Below are 24,252 nucleotides of genomic sequence, written 5' to 3'. Positions count from 1 at the left end.
CCTGATTTAGAGTCTGATGCACTGAACAGTTCATGATGAAGTCAATTCTCATGGAACTGCACTCATTTCAAAATGATGTGATAGTTTTTGTAAAGATACAAAACACTTGTGTCCCAATAGTCAAGGCTGCAATTAAAAATGTGCAACAACAATCATAACCAGGTTTATTTGACTTGTTGAAATCTGAAATCTGTGCAGAGATAAGTGATAAATGATGAAGTTACTGAAGTTAGTGTGAAGAGAGCACATTTCAAAAGGTTCCTTGTTTTGATCATGTTTGGATTTGATTAAGATTAAGAAACACAACTGAGGAGAATTGTGTTTTTAGTGAGAGGACAACAGGAGGTGAGTGTTTGGAGGTGGTGGCTTCATCACAGGTGTGCACTCAGCACATCCAACCCTAACTGAAGGATGAGGGTGAACATCAGACTCCGCTCCTCCGCTGCACCACGCCCACATGCAGGTCTGACTAATGACTGAGCGCTATCTCTGGTCACATGACTTTTGTGCACAGTTGACTTAGTGACAGCTGCAAAAGTTAAACATTGTAGCGAGCCTGCGTCAGGTGTGGACCGTGTGTCCATGGAGACAGTGAGTACACACAGGTGCATCACATGACAGGAAAGTGTTGAGCAGCACATTCAAATGTGTCACATGACTTTACTGTTCTGAAAGCCAGACATTGTAACGGCTGCTGCTGCACAGCAGGAGTTTTCTCACACCTGGAGTCAAACCTCCAAAATGTATTATGCTGCTTGATGGCTTTGCGTCTTCAGGAGCTTCATAGAACATGCATTTTATATCATTTACCCTCTAAATGATAGAATACGCCCAACAGCGGCTGCTGCCAGTCTCTGTCCTCAAGTCTCAGTCAATTCCATGTGACTGCAGTGAACTCCGATGATGAGCCATATCTCTGATGTTGTGTATTAATAATGACTGTGCTTCTAAACACATGCTTCTGTGACTGGCCTCCACCTGTGGAGAAGTGTGAGAGGAGGAAACAGCGCTCCTGGAGTCTCTGCTTTCAGTCTGACTCTGACCGTCCATTTCACTCATGCTATTCATGATTAAAGGAATTTTCAGTGCCATTAAAGAAAGTAGTGGTTTACAGCACGGTGTTCAACAATAACAGAGGGTGAGGGCTGTGATGAAGCTGTTATGAATTAGGAAATAAAAGTGTATATCAAGTTTACTGAGAGTTCAAACACTTACAAACAGCAGCATGTGTGCAGTTGTAGAGAAGCAGGAATAACAGCACAACACTGTCAGCTCAGGCAGATTAGGAGTCATGTTCTCACAGATTCTCACACTATCTACATATCCTTGTTGTCAGGTAACACCGGGTTATTATTATTACTATTATTATATATATAATATAATTTTTTTTTTTATTATTATTATTATTATTATTATTATTATTATTATTATTAATACTACTACTAATAATAATATATACATGTTGTTATTGTTACATGATTGAGTGGTACTATCAGACATATTCTAGCCTCAGGTGTCTAAAGACATCACATAATAACCAGTGTTATTTTGGGGCCATTTTTAGGTATTAGGGGTGAATAGTATGATTGAGGGGTGAATAATATGATGGAGGGGTGAATAATATGATTGAGGGGTGAATAATATGATGGAGGGGCCCTACTAAGATATATCACATAACACAACCAGGGTTATTTAGCTCCAAGGAGACATTCAAATATTGGGATAGTGGCACAGAGGCTTTAAGGGCCCCCTAAACCTGGGGCCCGGTAGACCCGGTCCATGATCTATCCTTGGTTCCTACTGCTGTGTTTCATTTCTGCTGTTACCACATCAGCCACTGCATTAATGCATTCATCTGAAATCTAAAACCACGTACATGTGATTGACATCACTCAGAAAACCAAAATAAATGATAAAGTTGTAAAACTACACACAAAAACCAACAATGAATATTTTGAATGTGAAACACTGGAGAACTGTAAAACATGTCACCCTCAAATGTGTGATCTGTGGAACAAACACTTTGATCAACAGACGTCTTTATTTAAAACTTTATAGCTGTTGATGAATATAATTCAGTGCTGAGTTTTAAGGACGCCCAGCTGTTCATCTTCAATTTAGGCTGCAACATCTGGAGGAGCCCAAGGCTCGCGCTGGGCTACTGTGTACAAATTGTTCTTTTACTGATAATAATAATAATAATAATAATACTTGGCATAGAAATATTGCCTCTGATTGTTTTCTGAGCTTTATATTTTGGACTGGGACGAGTTTGAATCCTTCATGCTGGAGTGTGACAGCTGCTGTAAACAAGGCCGTTAGCCTGATTTCCTTCAGGGTGCAGAGATGCATCATGGTTAACTCCTCACTTTTGCACTGATGTGAAAATAATTGACTTTTATTATTCCTAAGTTAGTAACTGCAGAGAGTATGTTTTAAATATGAAGAGCTCCACTTATTCTTAGTATCTCTGCTTTATTAAGAGTCATGTGTCTTTTTCTTTGATCGACTTATTTTATAACATCGTGGCGAGAAACTGAAAAATCCTAATGAACAATGATAATATTTTATTGAAGATAACTGGTGTGAAAATTAAGAGACTGTAAACACATGTAAAGGGAAATTTACAGTATATTGAATAAAATCCTCGTCTTTCAATCTTACAGGAAAATGTAATAAATAATCCCAGTGATAATTATAATTATGTGTAATTATGATGACAGTGATCATAAGAAACCAGAGAATATAATGAGGTCTTGTTCTTTTATGATAAATGATAATGATGATGGTTAAAAGTGATTAATGTAATGACCACCATGTGTCGTTTAGGACCGACGACACGTGTTCACTGACACCGTCACTTTATTAAAAACTAATGTTTTAGTTGCTGTTGAACGTAACTGTGGATCACATTAATGCTAAATATCAGAAAATAAGCTCCAGTATACAGTCGTACACTTATGGGTACAACAGCGTGTCAGTGGAGTCGTAACCTTGACGGTAAGAAAGAAGATCCTCTGGACTTTTGGTTCTGTTGTACACATTAAAACTATGTTATAAATAGATATAAAGTTTATTATGATAATCATGAACTTAATGGACATTTATGTTTCTGTTTACGGACAAAGGAAAACAAATATTTGAAGGTGCAGCGGAGGATAAGGATCCAGAAAGGATGTCTTTCTTTTTCGATTGGTCAGTAAGATTCCAAACGCACACTGGAAACATGGCGACCTGAGATGGTGGCCTCCATGAAGGCCACCATCCATGAAGCCTCCATGAAGCCCTAAAGATCTCATCGTGTAGAGATTTGTCTTCAGAGTCTGGGGAGGAAAACCTTTTCAGACAATCGTTCAGGTTTTAGGAGCTCGTTGACACACAATGTATTTTTTAGTTTTAGTTTTTTAGAGTCGTATATTTCTCCCTGACATCAGGGAGAAATATACGAAATATACGACTCTTCTCACAAACATCAGGTGTAGCAGTGAAGCCTCTGATTGGCAGAGCTCACTGTTACCATGGAAATATTCACCATAACTGTGAAACTGATGTCGGCCACGGTTGGGATGGTTCAGCGTTACATCCCATTTACAGAAGAGCAGTGGAGTTTTGAGGAGGTCATCAAGAATAGAAAACAGCTTCAGTGTGGAAAGACACACAATTTACACGGTCACACAGTGGATCAGTGGTAGACGGAGTTGTCTTTGTACTGTACACAACTGTAAGGTTGTGGGTTCCATTGCTGTGTGTCACTTAACCCTGATGAGTGTGAATGTGTGAGTGGTGTTAACAGCTCTGAGAGTTCATGGAGACGAGAAGTGGGATATAAATACAGATCGTTGTTCACTGTCTTCTGACGCGCAGTAAGAATTATTACAATTTATACAATATTGACAATATTACAATGTCACAAACATTTTCCGTGATGACAAATGTGTACAAATGTAAGATTTAAAACAAAGAGCATGAAACTCTGAGAAACTCTGAGAAAGAAGACGGATGAAGAGATGTGGAGCAGGTGAGTGAAAGAGGAAGAGGGAGGAGGGAGGAATCGAGGAAAGGATGAGGGGAACAGTGTAAGGAGGAAAAAGTGGGAGACATATGGGCATGAATAAATTCATACTAATGAAGCCTGACTGATGCACTGCTTCCAACCAGCACCTTGTCTAATCCATTCAGTGGGAGAGAGACACAGATGGACACAGAGGGAGAGAGTGTGAGAGAGTTGGATTCTCCTCTTGTCTGGAGGCCCAGATTATCTCTGGCAGTGAGGCATGCTGGGAACGCACGAGTGTGGCCAGGGTTACAGGAGCCAGGAGCGCAGTTTGAATGGGAGCATATTTACCGGTCAGTGGTGGACGGGGGCAGTCAGCACATATGTGGTGACATCTCTGTGGGTTTGTTAATGTCTGCACATTAGTGAGCTGGCAGACGCACACGCGGTCCAACACGAGTCAGAACACTTTCAGGGCCAACACAACTGAAACACCACAGCCAGAACATTTCTATGGATCACGACTGGGACCTGATCCACCTGGGACTGTGCTCTCTTCACACTAACTTCAGTAACTTCATCATTTATCACTTATCTCTGCACAGATTTCTGATTTCTTTGGAACAACAAGTCAAATAAACCTGGTTATGATTGTTCTTGCACATTTTTAATTGCAGCCTTGACTATTGGGACACAAGTGTTTTGTATCTTCACAAAAGTTTTTGTTTTCTGAAATGAACTGAATCTCTCCTGTGGTTTCAGATCCTCTGTGTAATCAGCTCATTCCTCTCACCTGCAGCTCACCTGCAGCTCATTAGGCTTTCTGCTTATATACCCACTCACATTCACTTCACCTCTGAAGGTCCAAGCTCTGCAGCATTTCCTGCTTTAGAAGTCTGTCTGATGTGATCTGATTCGTGGTTTTTTGGAAAACAATCCTCTGGTGTTAGACTGAAGTAAACTCAGCACTTCTTTAAACTGCATTTCTGCCTTTGTCAAGCTTTGGTTTCTTCTCACAAATCAACTTTTTTATATATGTTTGTGAAGGTTCTCAGTCCTCGTGCTGTGAGTGATGGAATTTAGCTGAAGGCTAAATTTACTTTAATGAACCAAGTCCAGCTGCTTCAGCTTCTTCATGACGGGAAAAAAGCAACGAAATAATAGAATAATCAAATATTCATGCTCATCCCTGGTATGAGTAGATATGAAACACTCAGTACACACTGACACTGAAGCCTCGTGGCCTTTCATTTGATTTATTTACATTTTAATAACATTGTTTGAATCTATATCCTGTTAATGTTAAAGTTTTTATATCAGCAACAGGGCGATATTTTGGCTTTTTGATTTTTTTTCAAAGTTTGGTTCCAACAGGTTCATCTCTAAATAATCAGAAAACATATTATTTAAGAATTATTCAAATAATCAAATGTTCTCAGTAAGGGCTGATTCCAAATAAACTGGACCTTCCTTAAATCTTTAAACCGTCTGACAGATCCTCCTAAAGTCTGTCCTGAAGCTGTGAAGTTTAAGCTCCTGAACCAAGCAAGCATCTTTCTTCTTCAGTGTTTGATGTGGTTAAGGTCTTCTTTTACTTTTTGTTAAAGGTGTAAAAAAGGTTTTATATGAAGACACAAACTGACCATGATGAGCTATCAAAGACTCAAGAAACACGTTCAATTGATGATAATGGCTTTTCATTTGCAGGCTGCAAACTGTGACAATGCCTTGCTTTGGTGTTTGTCTCTGTTGCATCACCCACCAACCATCCCATAATACAGTTAGTAATACACCAACACACTGGAAGCAGAGGAGCGAGCAGAGAGCAGCTATGGTGCGTTTCCTTTATACAGTTCTACTCGACTCCACTCACTTTGGGTATCAGTCGCACTTCAAACTCCCTTGGCGTTGTTGTTTTATATGCAACACACATACACACAAAGCAACACACACATACACACAGCAACACACACACACAGCAACACACACAGAAACACACACACACACAGAAACACACACACACAGAAACACGCACACACACAGCAACACACACACATACAGAAACACACACACAGCAACACACACACAGCAACACACACACAGCAACACAAACACACAGCAACACACACACAGCAACACAAACACACACAGCAACACACACACAGCAACACAAACACACAGCAACACACAGCAACACACACACACACACACACACACAGAAACACACACAGCAACACACACACAGCAACACAAACACACAGCAACACACACACAAAGCAACACACACATACACACAGCAACACACACACACAGCAACACACACAGAAACACACACACACACACACAGAAACACGCGCACACACAGCAACACACACACACACAGAAACACACACACACAGCAACACACACACAGCAACACACACACAGCAACACAAACACACAGCAACACACACACAGCAACACAAACACACACAGCAACACAAACACACAGAAACACACACACAGCAACACACAGCAACACACACACACACACACACAAACACACACAGCAACACACACACAGCAACACAAACACACAGCAACACACACACACAGCAACACACACACACACAGCAACACACACACACAGCAACACAAACAAACAGCAACACACACACAGCAACACACACACACACAGCAAAACACACACAGCAACACACACACACACACACACAGCAACACAAACACTGCGTCTGGCAGGGTGACAGTGTGATTGTGTACAGACCACAGACGGCGGTCATGTACACTCACACATGTACACTCACACATGTACACTCACACATGTACACTCGCTGATTGTCTGCTGCTCTCACACAGATTCACTCTCTGCGTCTAACGTCGAGTTAACTGAACCAAACAGGTTGAAGGATCATTAAAGTACAACAGACAGTTGTGTGTGTGTGTGTGTAAGTGCAGCACCACATTCCCTTGTTTTCAGACAATCACAGCCACGCCCCCTGCAGCTGATGCTGCAAATGCAGAGGGACGGCGGTGGCTCAGTGTTAGAGTGAGTCGTCTTTTAACTCGAGGGTTGTGGGTTTGTTTCCCGCTCTGCTGGTCCACATGACGATGTGTAAAAGTAAAATGATTGAATGGGTGCTAAGCATCACTAGATACTAACTGCACCACATCCTTCCTGTGACGGGATTTTTCTCTGTGGTCCTAACAGATGATTTGCGTGTTTGTCAAATTAAGAGATTAAATCTTCACTGTGCTTTTTTTTGAATAATTATTGAATTAATAAAAGTCAAATTGGTATGATTTCTAATTGTTTCACAGTGAGAGAATCTTCCACACAGAATCTAATTAGTACCCATGTTTCTCTAAACTCCTCAGAGTAAAAGCACAAATACACCAAAATAAACAAGAAGAAACAGCATTAAGTTTCTATGACACACACGTCTTTTTGAGCCCAGCCTCTAGTGTTTGCACTTTTATTGCTTATTTATCCCTCCTCTCTTTCTAAATGCCTCTTTGTGTCACATGTTGTTTTTGCAGTTTTTATATTTTCAACAAAAACACATTAAATCACTGTAGAAATGTGCTATAAAAATAAATGTGCCTTGCATCTCCCCATCGCAGCGTTCCAATCATGTTTGGCTGTGAAGAACTGAACCTGAACTCATGAGGTCTCGTCCAGCATCTGGACCTCAGCAGCTCCTGCAACACTGAACGTTTGCCAAACTGATCATTATCTGAAAATCAAATGCTGATGCTCTGTTTGTCCTTGTCCTGAAAATGTGACGATCATGATGATGAATGTAAAAGAAAAACGCTTCCTTTTTTAATCCTGTTTCATATGAAGACAAGATGATGAGTCTTGTGTAAAATTGCAGGCATTAGTACATAATTACAATAGGTGCTGCTAATAATGCTATTGTATTATTATAATAACTATTATTATTATAATAAGTACTTTTAGAGAACAAACACTATACTTGCACAACTACTCCTGCTGTGTCTCTCATTGTATATTATACATTGTATATACCTCTTTAGTATATATATATATATATATACATAGGTATGTCTGTATTTTTATCCTCGTGTATGTGAATAAACTGAACCCAAAGAATACTCATTTAAATCTGTCGTCCCTGGGCAGGTGAACAGTACAAGTACACAAATATACACAGGTAAAATACACATAGACAACTAATAAAATAACACATAAACGCAAATAGTGACATAAGAAATGAAACTCTGTGTTTTTAACTTTTGAAAATGGTGAAGTTGGTTTATCTGTTGATTCACCAGTGAACAAACTCATCATCTATGAAATAGATTAGATTAGATTAGATTAGATTAGAACAGAATGGGCTTTCGTGTCATTATATTATACAAAGAAAATGTGTTTCTTTCAAGAGAAGCAAGATAAAAGAAAATCATTCTAATGATAATACTAATACAAATATTAAATAAGATAAAAGAAAAGATATGTAGACATATAATATATTCTCTTCACATAACATATATTTGTGGTCGAGTGAAATAATGTGAAGCTACTCACTTTCCCATCAGCCTCAGCTGCACTTTGTGTTTGATGTGAAATAATAATGAGGAACCCAGAGTGACTAACACGGTGTGTAAGTGTTGTTTCTCATTAAACTAAAAACAATTCAACATTAAAAATGTTAGATTTATGGTAGATTGAGTTTGAAATGATAAAATTGTGACAAACGACAAATGTTTTTTTGACATTTTACTAATTAAAATGCTTCCATTATAGTTCCAACAGCAAGTGTTTGTGACGTGAGCGATAAAGTGAAGTGTACTCACGACGTTGTTGTGCTCGGGCAGGTGGTTGTTGCTCAGGAGAACGTCCTGATGCACCAACGCTGACGGTCTGGGAGCAGGAGGGGGGGTGAAGTCTGCAGGCAGGGAGCCGGGACTGCCCATCCAGCTGATGGAGTTACCTGCACGGAAACACAGGGCTGTCACTCACAGTGTGTGCGTGCGTGTGTGTGTGTGTGTGTGTGTGTGTGTGAGTGAGTGAGTGGGCGTGAACCTTCATATCTATTTGGCAGCTTTATTGCCGGAGCTGTCGGCCGCTTGATGAATCACTGAGCTTTATGGGAAGTGCATTGATGCATTGATCCAGATTTTAGTGTTTGGACATAACAGGCTCAGTGTGTATCGGCAGCTTGATTGACAGCTGCTGTGATTGAGTGGCAGTGGGGGCTTTGCCCTCTAACTCCTCCCCTCCCACCTCTTGAGCCTCATGCTGCTGTCACACACCGTCACCCCTCGTTCAAACAGCGCAGCTCCACATGCACAGTGAGTGATGACTTCGGATTGGATCTCACTTACCACCTCTGTATTTGACGAAGACGTTTATCACATTAGAACAAACACAGTGTTGTTTTTAATCAGACAAAAGGCAGCAATGCACTCGCTGTCTCGTCTGCCAGAAGATAATGGGATAGCTCAGGACGTGGGAAGTTCTTTATGAGTTACTTATACAAAGTTGGCATCCGACACAAGCTGACGGCTCTGTACGCACCTGAGTGACATCATGGGACATGACATGACATCATCTCCACGGACACCAGGACAAAGTAGATTTCAGACGCGTAACAAAAGGCGGGTACACACACATTCATGTCCAGGAGGAGACTGGAGGACCTGGACCGGGAAGGGAACCAGCAACCTTCTTGCTGTGAGGCAACAGCGATAGTCACTGTGTGGCCCATCCCATGAATATGTTCACCATTTTCAACAACGTGAAATTAGTGCCACATTGTGACTCACTCTCCTGCACCAAAGTCCATATAGAAAATGATTTTTGGATGTTCTTCCACAGTCGTGGTTCCTGATCTTATTGAGCTTGACATAGTCCAAATAACATTTGCAGATTTATAAATGAAAAAGTACAAATCTTCAAAGATATGCTTCCCTTTAAACACACACACAGTTTACTCACTGGTAAAACTCCTTTAAACTGGTTTACCAAGTCATGTCAGGACATTCACTGAATCTCTTGTTTCGGGTGACTGGGTGAGTGGGCGGTCCCACTGGCTTTACACACGCCTTCTCACCAGCACTTAAGTGCAGAACACCTTTGATCAGATGACGTATGTTGATGCCAGTTATGAACCAGGTCTAAGAATCTCATGAATAGCTGATGAGTTCAGATGAGGCTGTGAACATCACGGCAGGAGCCAGCCCCCAAGAAAGACTCCGCAGTCAAAGTCATTCCACTTCTTTATTCCCTTTGAGCGTTTCCTCAGCGTGTCTTCAGTGGTGACACATTAATGCCAATTGAATCATTCTTTTCCTCTGAAAGGTTTCTAAATGAGGCCTAATGCAAAACAAAAGACTGATAACAATAGTTTGGGTAAGTTCTTCTTTTACATCTAACTTTTTATATTCAAAACAATCCCCAGTTCACATCATAAAAGCCTTTACCACAGATTTACCAGGAAGTTCTGCAGGTCTCCAGCTGTGCTCCAGAACCCTACATGATATAAAAGCACCGTCCAGAGATCCTCAGAATCCTCGGGAAGATAAAGCAGCTCTTTCCAACACACACGGCATCAAAATCCAGCAGTGAGGAACAACTGGCTTTCAAATGTGAGATTTCCATCTCGTTCTTCTGCCATTAGCCCAGATATGTCTGCAGCAGACAATAAGTTAACAATAAACCAACCGCAGCTAATCAAATTATAAGAGCATGAGTAATGATGAGTAATGATTCAAATGAGCCATTAGCCAACTGATTGAGTTTGAGAATTCATCCATAACCATCAGAAACATTAAGAGCATAAATCTTAACTCCTCCCTGGAAGAACATGACCTCTAGGGCCACGGTATGAAGGAGGGGGGTAAATGGGGCAATGTTTCTCTTGTTTTTGGATCGCACAGCACTTCCATCCAACTGAACACAGACAGAACTCTGGTGTGTGTGTGAGCAGGTTTCAACACAACTATTCTCACATCTTCAACTTCAAGTGAACTCTGAGAAAAGAGGAAGTTCCAGATCACATCAGGACAACTTTGCTTGTGCCAAACATTGTGCCATCGGCAGATCCCGAGAAAGACTAAGACAAAGAGGCAGTTTAAGAACCTGGAGCTGGGGAGGCAGTGCCACATCAGGAGCAGTCATCTGCTGGGACACAAGCCAGGATTTTGTTAAACCTGGCTGGAGTCAACTGAGATGTATCTTTGGATCAATCAGTCAATCCACCAACGACCCTTTCAGATTAAGGCATCCAGTATAAACGACCTTCATGGCACAGTTGGACAGTCTTCAGTCCCAGCTAACGTCAATTTTCCAGAAGAAGGGAGGTGTTACTGGCCAGAAACTAGCCGAACATACAGTATGCAGATCTTACAAGAGGTAACTGTGTTCATTCAATGTTCCTTAACATTTGTCATCATTGCACTTACTGATACACTCAAAGTGTAAGTGTATATGTGTAGTACAATAGGAAACCCAGTTTTGTTCCAGTAACGGCCTGGATTGTTATGGCAAGACACATTTACAAAGAAATATGATTATATGTTATACCAGCAATAATGGCACACGGGCCAGGGAAGCAGCCCTGTTTTCTTAGGTTGGACATTGAAAGCACAATACTGCACGAAGCAGGGTTTTTGACAATGCTTAGCACAGCAGCCAGCATATCATTTTTCCCATTCATCAAAGTGACTTTAGTAACCAGTTGTTCACTTATGTAATATTTCTTAGACCCTCACAAAGTAATACTGTTATTTGCTCCGTATTTTAATCTTCACTATGTTTTGGCTCATTGCTGGACATCTAAATATTAAACAGTCTTAACTAGATTGTTCATAAGTGGTTAATCAACATGAGGCTCCAGGTGAAGCAGCACTCCCTTTATGACCATTCAGGTGATACTGTGATTGAATGGTTCACACAGTAACCCAGGGATGAACTCCAGAGGTAGTTGCTTGTTTTCCCAGGTTGGTAATCCATTCTTGACAATAACAGAAGTCCAGCATGGCTGAGACTAACATTTAATAATGTAGTCATATGACTGAATTATTCAAGTTATTCAATGGTTTGATGAGATAAACATGTCTGGCCTCTGCCTGCCCCCTGTGCTGCTGCTGTATACACACAAACGCTCCCTCAGTCAGGTCTAATTGGTGCATTCCATTTGCAGTTGGAACTTGGAAATTCAGAGTAACCTCACGGACCCAGACATTGGATTCCAGGACGGCTTCACCAAACAAACACAAACTATTAAACTGTTTATTTTTTACACTGAAAATACCGTGTAGCCATAAGAGCATTGACAGAGCCTCGTGTCAGCATGCAACACACCAATAATACCAAACTCTCTCACTCATTCACTCACTCACTCACTCACTCACTCCTTTATCCTCCACATGAGGGTCGCGGGGGGCGCTGGTGCCCAACAACAGTACAAACTTACACACTGCAGCTTTAATAAGTAATAATAATAATAAAGGTGAACTCACGCAGGCAGCTGTTGTGGGTGAACATCCGCTGCAGTCTCAGACAGTCCTGCCACTGGTTGCCGCTGCCTTCACAGTTGCACCACAGTGACACGTCAGCAGAGCTGTTACTGATGTAGTTTGGTGTCATGATGGTACCTGGAAGACAACAGGGTCAAAATCAACCATTTTCTCTCAGTAAGACAGAAACAAATGACCACATGGTACAAAAAGAAAAAAGAAAAGACTGGAGCCTCTATTAGCTTCTACACTTCATTTCACTTTGAGCGATTTGGCAGCAAAACGCAAATGGCTTCTCGTGTTATTTCTTTATTTATGTATATATTTATTGCAAGCAAAGCTAAACTGCTGCCTGCAGAAAAAACAAAAACCAGAAAAGTGATATAGAGTCTGTGACTGGACTGAAGGGACATTTTAAGCCTTAAAAACTGGGTTTTCTGCTGATATAGTCTGTCAGCTCAATATTTGAAAATAAGTCTAATTTAAATGTAAAATCATTGATTCAACACTAAACTAAAAAAGGAAAAGCTCATTTGCAACATTTTGTATATGTTAAATATAAAACCTCCCATTGCTTTAAAACAAATTGTTTTGGGTATTTAAGTATGGTGGTACACATTAATTAACACTCTTGTAAATGTGTCAGCGTTAGAATCTTTAGTCCCTGGACAGATGCTACGTTACACCGAGAACAACACGAGAGAGAAAAAAGATCAGTTCTAAAAACGCAAGTTACAAGCTACTGCATTTTTATACCTTTGAAATGTGTTGTCTCTTTAAGCACCTTTATACTCGTTATAATCGTTCTGCCATGCTTCTCTATCACAACAAGTCAAACTTTAATTAAATGACCATTAAGATTGTGGTTATTCATTTGAACTTAGCGCTCAGTCCTTTATGATGTGCCAATTATTTGCAAAATTATGTCAACTAAAGATTTTTTTTGCATTTGACACAAGAATGTCCATCAATTGTGATTTAAAAAAATTAAAATAAAATAAAAAATCACTTTGCAAGAGAAATAACAATAATTAAAACACCTTAAACTGCCAAAGTATAAACATAAATAAGGTTAAATAACAAATTACAATGATTAAGTTGTTTTGTGTACAGTTATTTTCAACATGTTTGCAAGTTTCATCTTGTATTTTAATTAAAAATGTTTTTTAAAAGGTACAGTATCTATATGGAGCTACTGGTTTCATATAATGTAAATGTTTCTAGGAAATAGGAAATAGTAGAAGTCTGAGGTTACATGTGGACTCATATCAAGCCACAAAAAAGAAATCTGCCATAGAAGTGATGGCATTCTCTGTTTTATAACACAAAATGTGTAAGTGTGTGTGCAGTATATTTCCATTGTTTGCTTATCTGTGGCTGCCTGTGTAAATATGTGGATTATGCAGGTTGTGCCTTTAAAATAGAAAAGTCATCCATCATTGTCAGAGCTTGCAGAATCCACATTTCTTGTCAGCTGTCACAGCTTCTCATTTTCTGTCTTGCTGCTTTTTCTCCTCCGTCAGAACACTTTGTTCACACACTCGCGCCATTACTCTCCGGCTCAGAGCCTCTATCCTTCCTCTCATCTCCTCATTGTGTTCCTATTCATATTTCAGGATTGTTCTCAAGTTTTTAATCCAGTCTCAGAAAAAATGGTTTAGGTTTTTCTGTCATGGTGACGTTTTTCTGCTTTAATGCAACTTTTGAAGCTATTTCTGCAACTGACGTGTAAATCAGTGGTGGCAGGATTTAGGATTTTCTATCATTTGTATCTCAGCGGTTTCACAGTGAATGTGTTCATTTATTGCTTCTCATTTTACTTTTCTGCAAACCATGGGAAACATTTTACACAGAGAAAAAAAACAAAGGTTGTCACATTTCTCTAAATTGATGTGTTATGGCCGTGAATGGGTGAGTGTGAAATAGATTTGGTCATAAATACGAGAAAAGCTCTATATAAAGACAGAGCATTTAACTCTATTTTAAGATAATAGGTTAAAAGACGTTAACACGTTAATATTCACATCTAGAATCAGGTAAATAAGTAACAACATTCACTCATCATGCTTTGCAGAAATGAAAACGCCGTTTTCTCTCCACTGTGAGATAAATAAAGCTATCTTATCTTATCTTGTAACTCTGTTGCATCATGCAGTGGAAGTCGTTTGATGTTCACTTCCTGTGTCGCTCTTTCCTTCTGACCATGTCAGCTCTGAATCCTTGAATGAGTTAACATTGTTTTCTTTGTGTATCTAATTAAACTGTCTGTGTCACAATGTGTTACAGTGTAGAAGCGTTTCACTTCCCATCACAGTCACAAACCCCGACACGGTGTCAAACACAGTCTCTTCAAACCAGGTAAAATGACGGAATTAAACACTTCACTTTTCCTCCTCCTTCCTCAAATTTTGCCCCCGCCCCCGCCCCCGCCCCCACCCGCTCCTGCCCACTTGCATTCCGTACCGATGAGTCCGGCATATGCTCGGAGGCAGAGGCCCGCTGAGTCTTTCAGGCAGCCGCTGGCTGTCAGAGGAGACGGCTGGCAGTTACTTAGGAAATCAGCCAGTCTGGACCTGGCAACAACACAAACAACAAAAACTCTGCATCAAACACAACACACACAAGAAATGGGCAGGAAATGTGTGTGTGTGTGTGTGTGTGTGTGTGTGTGTGTGTGTGTGTGTGTGTGTGTGTGTGTGTGTGTGTGTGCGTGTGTGTGTGTTGCCTGCGTGTAAATGTAGGTGCAGTGGTTTCCAGTCTGTATTTATTTTACTATGGTAGAATCATTGGCACATTTCACTGCAGGACGATTTGTCCCTTCTCCATCTTTTCTTAATTACCTCTTCAAACTTTGTCAGAACAGCTTGAGCCACATAAGCCTGTCTTAACTGCCGGGACTTTAAATTCAATTTAACTGAACTTTAATTCCATTAATTTGGGGCATCTGTGGGTTTCTCCACACATATGGAACTACTCTGTGATTCCACCAGCACTTGATGGAAAAATGTGGCAACAAACTGTGTTGACGTGAACGTGTGGTCCAAGGCTTTCACAATCTAACTTCTCATTTTCAACTAAATATTATCTTAAACTATGAGGGGGGACTGTGAGTGGTGAGTTAGTCTGAATCCATCGTCTGGTGTTTGGTGGATCTCTCTCTCTCTCCCTCTCTCTCTCTCTCTCTCCCTCTCCCTCTCTCTCTCCCTCTCTCTCTCTCTCTCTCTCTCTCTCTCTCTCCCTCTCTCTCTCTCTCTCTAATCAAAACAACACAAAGACTGAGTTTGATGACGTCTGTGAGCAGCGTGACATCATGAGCTTGATGAAGTGACTGATCCTCTCTGTATGTTTTTAGAAGAATAGATTATTAATCGATTACTAAAAGAATTGTCTATATAACTATATTTTGATCATCTGTTCAGCAGTTTGAGGTTTTCAGCTTCATAAAGTGAATATTATGTGGTTTCTTTGCTCCATAGAACAAAGAAATCATTCAAACTGATTAATTATGGTTTGTGGACAAAAACAAGACATACGAGAATAGTATGATGTCGAGGTTTGGGAAACACAGACCAACATTTTTCAATCTTCTGACGAGAAAACAAGAACTAAATGAATCGAGAAAATAATCGACGCATTAACTGATGTCAAAATAATCATCAGCTCATACAGACGAGCGTTTGGATTATTTATGGCGATTCTCAAAGGCAACACTTATTTAAAGCATTAATGTCAATAAAAGGCGAATAATGAATGTAATGTAATGTAATGAAACAGGTGTCACCAGCAAAGTGATCTCACAACAGCAAACACCTTTCTTTTCATATGTTAAACAACATTCAGTATTGATTCAAATGTGAAAGTCAACACAGTTTTCACTTTAAACAAGTTCATCAGTGTTGAGCTTGAATTTATTTTGAAGGATTTATACGATAACTGAGTGTGAATGAGAAAAAGCTTTGTGTTGTCATCAAGTTCAGAATAGTGCGACATAAAAACAACAATGTCAGAATGAAGCCCGTGTGTGAGGCGTGTGCGTCTGACCTGCAGAGGTCGTCACGGCGACAGAAGCTCTGCTGATGGAGGCAGTTGGGTTGTTGCCCCTCCATATCCTGGAAGGAGCAGGACGGTACGATGGTTTTCCGCCTCCTCTCTCCACACAGCGTGTTGGTGCAGGGGCAGAACAGAACACCCAGACTGTACTCCTCAGGAACCCGCTCCAGGAAGCGCCGCAGTGCCCGGTGGCACTTGTGCTGGTTGCAGCGGCTGGAGCCGGGAATCCGCTTGGTGCAGGCCAGGACGTACTCCGATCGCAGGGAGCCACACTTCTCGTACAAGCCACAGTCCTGTGCTGCCTTCAGGCACTGGTTCTCACCGTCCAGGAACGATGAGGCTGAGCGGAGGCCAAAGGGTTGTGATATATGTGTGAGTGCAGCATGCAGCAGGACTCAAGACTCTGATGATATATTATATATATATATATATATATATATATATATATATATATATAATTCACACAGGCTTTATGAGGAAAGGATAATCATCATCTTTACTATAGTGAATACGTTTGTGAAATACATGAAATATTATACATGGAACCGACATAATTATATTTTTAACACATTATTTGTGTTGTAGCAGAATTTGATTATATTATATTATATAAATTTCATTAAAGGTAATAAATGTGTTTTAAGATCATATAATACATATCGTAAATGTGTCACTCTCACTCTTTGAGAAGCACAAACATCTCCATATATCTTGTATATTTGGACACAGCCAAAAACTACCCTGATATTATTGATAGGCCATATCGTTCAGCCTTATATATACATATATATATATATATATATATATCGAATGATATAAAAAAAAGTATATAATGATGATATTTTTTCCAGCCCATAATAAACACACGCTCTTGGATATATTTCTGTATTTTTGGTGGAGAAGCTTGTGAAAATACGTAAACTGTAAAGTGAGCTGAACGTACGCTTTAACACGCTCGGTGTCCCAACATTGACCCTGAACACATCACGCCTTCCCTCCAGAGAGAAAAGAGAGGCGGGTCCACATGTGACAGCTGCTCACTATCAGGATTCTTTATTGATTGATTGAGTCACTTTGCTTGTGTGTATGTGTGTGAGTGCAGATAGAGACAGATATCGACGGATGCTGATGTAAATCACATGGACTCTCTCTCTGTCTGTGTGTGAGAGACTTTTGTTCGTATTCATTACCTCTTTAGGACCTTTGTCAGGACCAGTGGTCCTCATGGAGGCCAAAACCTGGTCCTAATAAGTTAGATCCTCATTTGTGATGAACTGGTTAAGTTAAGGGTTAGACGTGTGTGTGTGTGTGTGTGTGTGTGTGTGTGTGTGTGTGTGTTGTACCTGCCACTAAAGAGGCCATGCGAGTATCCATCAGTGTGTCATCATAGGGAGATATTTCGAGCTCATCCTCCCCTGGAGACGAAGAACAAACACAAACATTAGCAAACGTCTGACGTTCCAAGACAAATGCTGAAGCAAACACTAATAATCAATTATTGTTATAATCCATTAATCAGTTGATTATTTTCTCCATGAAAAAATCATTGTTTGGTATAAAATGTCAGAAAATGTTGAAAATTGTTGAACCTGGAAATGATGATGTTCTTAAATGTCAAAACAGTTTTTGGACAAATGTTTAAATTTGTATTTGTTATAAGGAGCAAAAACAAGCAGAAAAAAAATCACATTTAAGAAGCTGAAAAAACAGAAACCTGGTTTTAATAACGAAAAAAAAACATATCAAACCATAATATTCAGTTAATCAAGAAAATCCTCATGATTTGGAAGAGAAATTGAGCGAGAATTCAAACTAAACTGTTCTGGAGGAAACAACAAGGACAGTAACACAAATGTGAGTGTGGAGCTCTTACATGTAAAGTAATGCATGTGTGAGTCTGTTAAAGCCATAAATGATGGATGAGACATGAGCAACTAAACACATCTGACACACATGGGTATGATCTTCACTGAGCTAAAAGCTTCACAAAAGCTAATGAGGAGAACAAAGACCTCCCCCTGCAATGCAGACGGAGACCCTGAAGACGGAGACCCTAAAGACGGAGACCATAGACGGAGACCCTGAAGACGGAGACCCTGAAGACGGAGACCCTAAAGACGGAGACCATAGACGGAGACCCTGAAGACGGAGACCCTGAAGACGGAGACCCTAAAGACGGAGACCATAGACGGAGACCCTGAAGACGGAGACCCTGAAGACGGAGACCCTAAAGACGGAGACCCTGAAGACGGAGACCCTGAAGACGGAGACCCTGAAGACGGAGACCCTACTCTTTGTGTGGATCACGTCTTTTTTTAAAGACAAAAGTTTAAATGTTGACTGACACTGCACAGTCTCACTGCCCACACACAGACACACACACACACACACACACACACACACACGAGTGAGACATGTGACTGGACGTCATACAACACACAACAATGGAGGTCTCACGATGATACTCTGGTACCTCAAGGAAAGGGAGGGGCCAGTTATTTTGGTGTTATTCTTAAACGAGGAGAGCAGGCTGCACTCGTGGAGCATGAACTCTTAACCACTGTGAAAGAATCTAAATGACTGATTATATAAAAGCACAGTTCAGTGTCTGAATGACTGGCACTAATGATAATATTTAAGCTGAGTCAATTATACAAAACCACTCCAGAGCCATTTGAGTTGCTTTTTTAATTACTCATGGGTAATATCATCTAATGGTTTGGACAGATGTTGTAATACATGCGTGTGTTGCTGCTAAACATACCTGAATCTGATCTGTGTCAATGAAAGGTCATGTGTGGACAAATGAAGGCTGAACTAAAGCAGGTGCAGCATCGTCATCGTCAGCTCAGGCTATTGAAAGTTGCTTTTGTCCAGTTTTGAAAACCATCAGCTGAGTCTTGATGGACGAGTGGACATTTGTTCCTGCAAATGATTTCAACGTTTTCCAAAGTACAAACCCAATGAAGAATGTAATGGCATGTAAAGTGTTTATGTATGTAAATCCTAGTGAGGGCTATATATTTATGGTGATGACACGCTCGAGCAGCCTTGCAGGGTTAGGAACTGAAGAGTGTGTAATTACACTAATGCTCCGCTGGCTAATAGGCCACAGGGGAGACGGAGTCTGAGGGCTAGTGTTAGCTCACTTACTAATGCACTCCGGATATACACTCAGTGTGTGTCTGTGTCTGTGTGTGTGTGTGTGTGTCTGTGTGTGTGTGGGGGGGGGGGGGGGGGGCGGGCACATGTCGTTTTATGGTCGTAAATATCACTGAAAACTGTTTATTGTAAAGATATTTTGTTGTTTAGAGGGAGTGAAAGGTTAGGACAGGACGTTAGGTTAAGTTAATAACTTATCTGATGATCTGAAAGGTTAAACTGGGGAACTGGCAGGAACAGTTTGGGATCTGGACAATTTAATGATCATCTCCAGACTTCAGTTGACACCGTGCTCGGCTGGTCGCTGTCCAGTGTTGTTTCTCAAACCTAATCCTAAGCCAGCACTTAAAGGATAAATGCTATAGATAATAATATATTAAATGATATCTCAACATGAGAACAGTTTAGCATTTCTACATGTTGATGTTTCTTGTAGACGCCACCTTCACCTTCTGGTCCTTTATGGTTAAACTAAAAGACATGTGTTCTTCGGTGTTACTGTACAGTAGTAACTGGGAAGTTGAACATACACAATAATTGTCCATAATATGTTAATTCTTCATATCCCAACAACCATAAAGCAACAGTCTGTTTCTTGAGCCAGACACTGAACTCCAGATTGCCCCTGACAGCTGTGCTGCCAGTGAGTGTGTGAGTTAAACGGTGTGACACAGAGTTTAAGTTTTATATGATGATACTATATTTTTCATCTTGTCAACAAATCCCATGTGCTCTCCTTATGACCAGTAATGAGTGTGTGTGTGTGTGTGTGTGTGTGTGGCCTGATACATGTTCCGTCATCACAATGAAACACATGCGCTGGCTAAACGGAGCCAAAGCAGCTGCGTCTTAGTTTACTACAGCTTACATCTCATCATCTCATGGTATGTGAAGCTACAGGAGATACCATGATAGTTCCAGTTCCCTCTGCAGAACGAGTGGAGGAGGAGTGTGTTGAATATTGTTCATGTGTTTCTGACATTTGCTGAATCATCACGCAGCAGAACTTCTGCTCAGTGATCCACGTATTTCATTTAATGCATTTTTCTTCCTATTCATCTGAACTCGGGACCAGCACTCGGAGTATACTGGATGTGATTGAGGATTAACCCGATCAATGGGGAGCAATGGTGATTGGGTATCTTGCTCAGAGGTATCTCCAGATTTGAACTGGCAACCCTGTGGTTACGAGCCAAGTTCCCTTCCCTGGACGACTCTGAGCAAAACACATGAAACTAATTCAGGAGCAAGAACTGAACAAAGAGGCTGTTTGTGGGCGTCATGATCCAGGAAGCTGCTGGTGTTTACTTTGTGTTTCCTGTTTTATTTTGAAATGTCTCTCTTCTCTCGTTTCAGGTAACTTGCTCCTCCCCCTTGTGTCTGATTGTCTGCCCCGCCCTGATTGTGTCCACCTGTTCCTCATTACCGTGTGTATATTATGGTCTGCCTGCTGCCAGCTGGTCTTGTGATCCAGAGAACCAGCGTAACTCTCGTGTCTTTGTCTCGTCAGGAATGGGTGGAGGTGGAGTGGCTCAGTGGTTAAGACTGGTACCCTGTGTACGGAAGCCATCATGGTTGCAAGTTCGACTCCACCCCTGGCCTGATTGTAATCAATTCCATTGTAAGTTGCTTTGGATAAAAGCGTCTGCTAAATGACATGTAATGTAATGTAATGTAATGATCAGGATTTGCTCCGTGTCACCGTCTCCTCAGGTTTTTTTACTTTTCTTTGTTACTTTGTCAAAACCTTGTGTTTTTTTTTGTTGCACTTTGAAAATAAAAGTTTGTTTATTTTTCACTTCGTCTCCTGAGTCGTGCAACCGGGTCCAAGTCCTCGTCCCGGGGTGGCAGTGGGCCTCAGTGTAAATGGTGGTGATCCCCACCAAACCAAACCATAGTCTTCAGCTTCATTTATTGTGATAAGCTGGTTATTTGTCCATCATACAGTTTACTGCACACTCTGGTGTCACTTTAGCCTCAACTCATCTCTAGTTTTTGAATAAATAAACATAGAAAATCAATGGAAAGACTTGAAAGATTAAATTCTGATGGGAATCTCATGCAAAAACACAATGAGGGTGAGATTAAGAATGTTTTTTGACCTTCATTCACTGTACTTCACACAGTGAAGCAGAGAACCTCCTCCCCAGCAGCTCGCTCACTGACCTGGCAGCAGACGAACCCTCCAGTAGATGCGCAGACACTGCTCCTCCTTGCGAAAGCCACGCTGGCACTTGCAGGCCACCAGAGCCGGGTGTTTGGCCAGCAGGACGTCCTGTCTCTCCAGGCACTCGGCTGCCGCCTGCTCCCCGAGCGGGGAAACCGCCGCATCGGCCGCACACAGCTCCAAGCCCCGGTACAGAGCCTCGCACTGGAGATCAGCAGAGCAGCCCCGATGGGCTTCCACACAGTCAGTGGGGGCGGAGGTTAAGGAGAAGACGGGTGATGATATTGACCACGCATCTGAGAGGACAAAAGACAAGGAAGTTTTAAAAAGACAAGGAAGTTCACATTTTAAAAAAGACAGACACAACATTATTGCAGCGTTAACGTTAAAGACGACGCCTGTTGTCCGTTGTGAAAGGCGTGGTCAGTTAATGTTCACAGATGATTTCATACACTAATACTGACTTCACTTGACTGTAGCTGCTAACTGCACCTTATCCTGATTATTTGAGGTTTACTTTAAAGCCTGGTTCTGTTTCCATCACGGTATAAAACCCTGAGTCAGGGTTCAGACGGCTCGGTGTGGGCTGTGCCCGACATCGTACCGTACAACAACAACAACAACAACAACAACAACAACAACCAACAGCTCTTTTTTCTGCTCAGTTTGTCTCAAAAACACGTCACGTTTTGTATGAGAATCGACTGCAGCCGCTGAAGAGAAACAGGTGTGAAACCAGTCAGGCTCCACCCTGATTTTCTCTGCTACTTTTTTACTCTGGTACCCCAAGAGAAGGGTGCTAAAAAATGGAACTGGTGACTTTGGTACTCTCCCTAATGGAAACACTGTTCCAAACTGAACTGTTCCACTCAATGGAAACACAGCTTGTAGCAAAATTAGCAACAGCAGGCTACACTTATCCAACCTCCTTCTGTCAGCCCTTTCATCAAAGCTCCGCCCCCAAAAACACCAGAAGTCATTGCCTGCAGAGCGAGTGTACGTTGTGGCTGTATCTTGTGCTTCTCACAAGAACTTTCTCTGGCTTTTCTTCTGTGACTCGCTTGATAACTTCTGGCTATTGTCTCTGCTTCAGTGCACTTCAGAATTGACTTGTAGAGCAGGACAGTCGTGTACAACCTACAGAAAAACATACTTATTAATGTTCTGTGAGTATGTGTAGAGGATGACATTATAGCACAGCCTCCTGTAATGTAACATATGCTCCTCACCACATCCATGTTCAACACATCGTTATTTATCTGAAGTGCTGGCAACCCCAGTGGTAGAATGTTGCAGCCTGAGAATGAGGTGGCAGGCTACACAGAGAGGCGGAGCCTTGTGATAAAGGAATGTCTCTAACCTGGCACTGATTGTGTGAAATGTGCTCGAGCACAGCCACAGAGACATTTCCATGCTGGATTTGTGATTCCAGTGGAGAACTCGACTTAAATCAAGAAGTGAGGACAAGTGAGGTTTCTGCACTGCAACCCAAAGTTAGTGCACATGAGTAACAACACACTGGAGCTGAAAATGTGCAAGGCCCACCTCGAAAGAAAACTGTTTGTTCTATTTTACAAAGCTGTCAGGTCTAGTTCTCATATTCCACATCAGCACCAAAGACTCTGTGTTTTATATTTTTATATTCCCTCATCTCCCTCTTCCATCAGACAGCACAGTGTGTGATGTCTACTCTACATACTGACTACAGTATAATGCATAAGAACCTCATAAACACCCATTTAAAGTAAATCTTTAATGACGACTACGTAAACATTCATCCTACATTGTCCCTGTTTTATCCTCACTGTAGTAACAACTCACCACTGACAGCCATTTAACCATCACACTGACTTAAACCTGTACAATTACAGGTTTAACACACTGGACCTTTAAAGTTGCCTGTATAATGGGCAATATGATAGTGAATGTAAATAAATGATGTGATAATGATTTACTGGAGCTGCGCACAAAACATTCACACACACACACACACACACACACACACACACACACACAGAGTGAGTAAATTATTACTACGTCATAGAAATAACACACACACACACACACATTAGCTTGATGTTGTTTAGACTGACTCGTCAACACAAAGTGAAGCAGCTTTTGTTTGTTTCTGAAATATTTCCACACCTCAGCACTTCAGTGTTCACAGAGCGAGTGTTTTCTAAATCATCACCACAGCGTTTCAAATGGTTTGCAGCACAGCAGGAAACATCCACACAACGCTGCACTGTGTATTCAATTGGAGACGTTAGAGAATATTGTCACATTGCTCTATTCTCTGTTCACTTCAGTGTTTAAACAACATTTCTGTCCTCAGATGTTGAGCAGTAAGTGACTGAATAAAAATTCATATCATTTCCAACACAATACGTCTGTT

At 41.1% G+C, this 24,252-nt stretch overlaps 1 protein-coding gene across 1 annotated transcript in view; it reads right to left on the bottom strand.

Moving 5' to 3' along the window:
- Positions 1-24,252, bottom strand: part of gfra3 (GDNF family receptor alpha 3) — a 48,604-nt gene that overhangs the window by 1,363 nt on the left and 22,989 nt on the right. The window contains exons 2-7 of the mRNA XM_058650441.1: positions 21,857-22,153; positions 17,872-17,943; positions 16,520-16,868; positions 14,942-15,051; positions 12,482-12,616; positions 8,813-8,949 (exon numbers count right to left, since the gene is read on the bottom strand). Coding sequence (XP_058506424.1) covers positions 8,813-8,949; positions 12,482-12,616; positions 14,942-15,051; positions 16,520-16,868; positions 17,872-17,943; positions 21,857-22,153 — 1,100 coding nt within the window. The remainder of the gene's footprint in view (positions 1-8,812; positions 8,950-12,481; positions 12,617-14,941; positions 15,052-16,519; positions 16,869-17,871; positions 17,944-21,856; positions 22,154-24,252) is intronic.

This window comes from Solea solea, chromosome 14 (assembly GCF_958295425.1).
Source record: "Solea solea chromosome 14, fSolSol10.1, whole genome shotgun sequence".
NCBI lineage: Eukaryota > Metazoa > Chordata > Actinopteri > Pleuronectiformes > Soleidae > Solea > Solea solea.
Note: the sequence above shows the minus strand (reverse complement) of the source record. Positions and strands in the feature narration are given on the sequence as shown.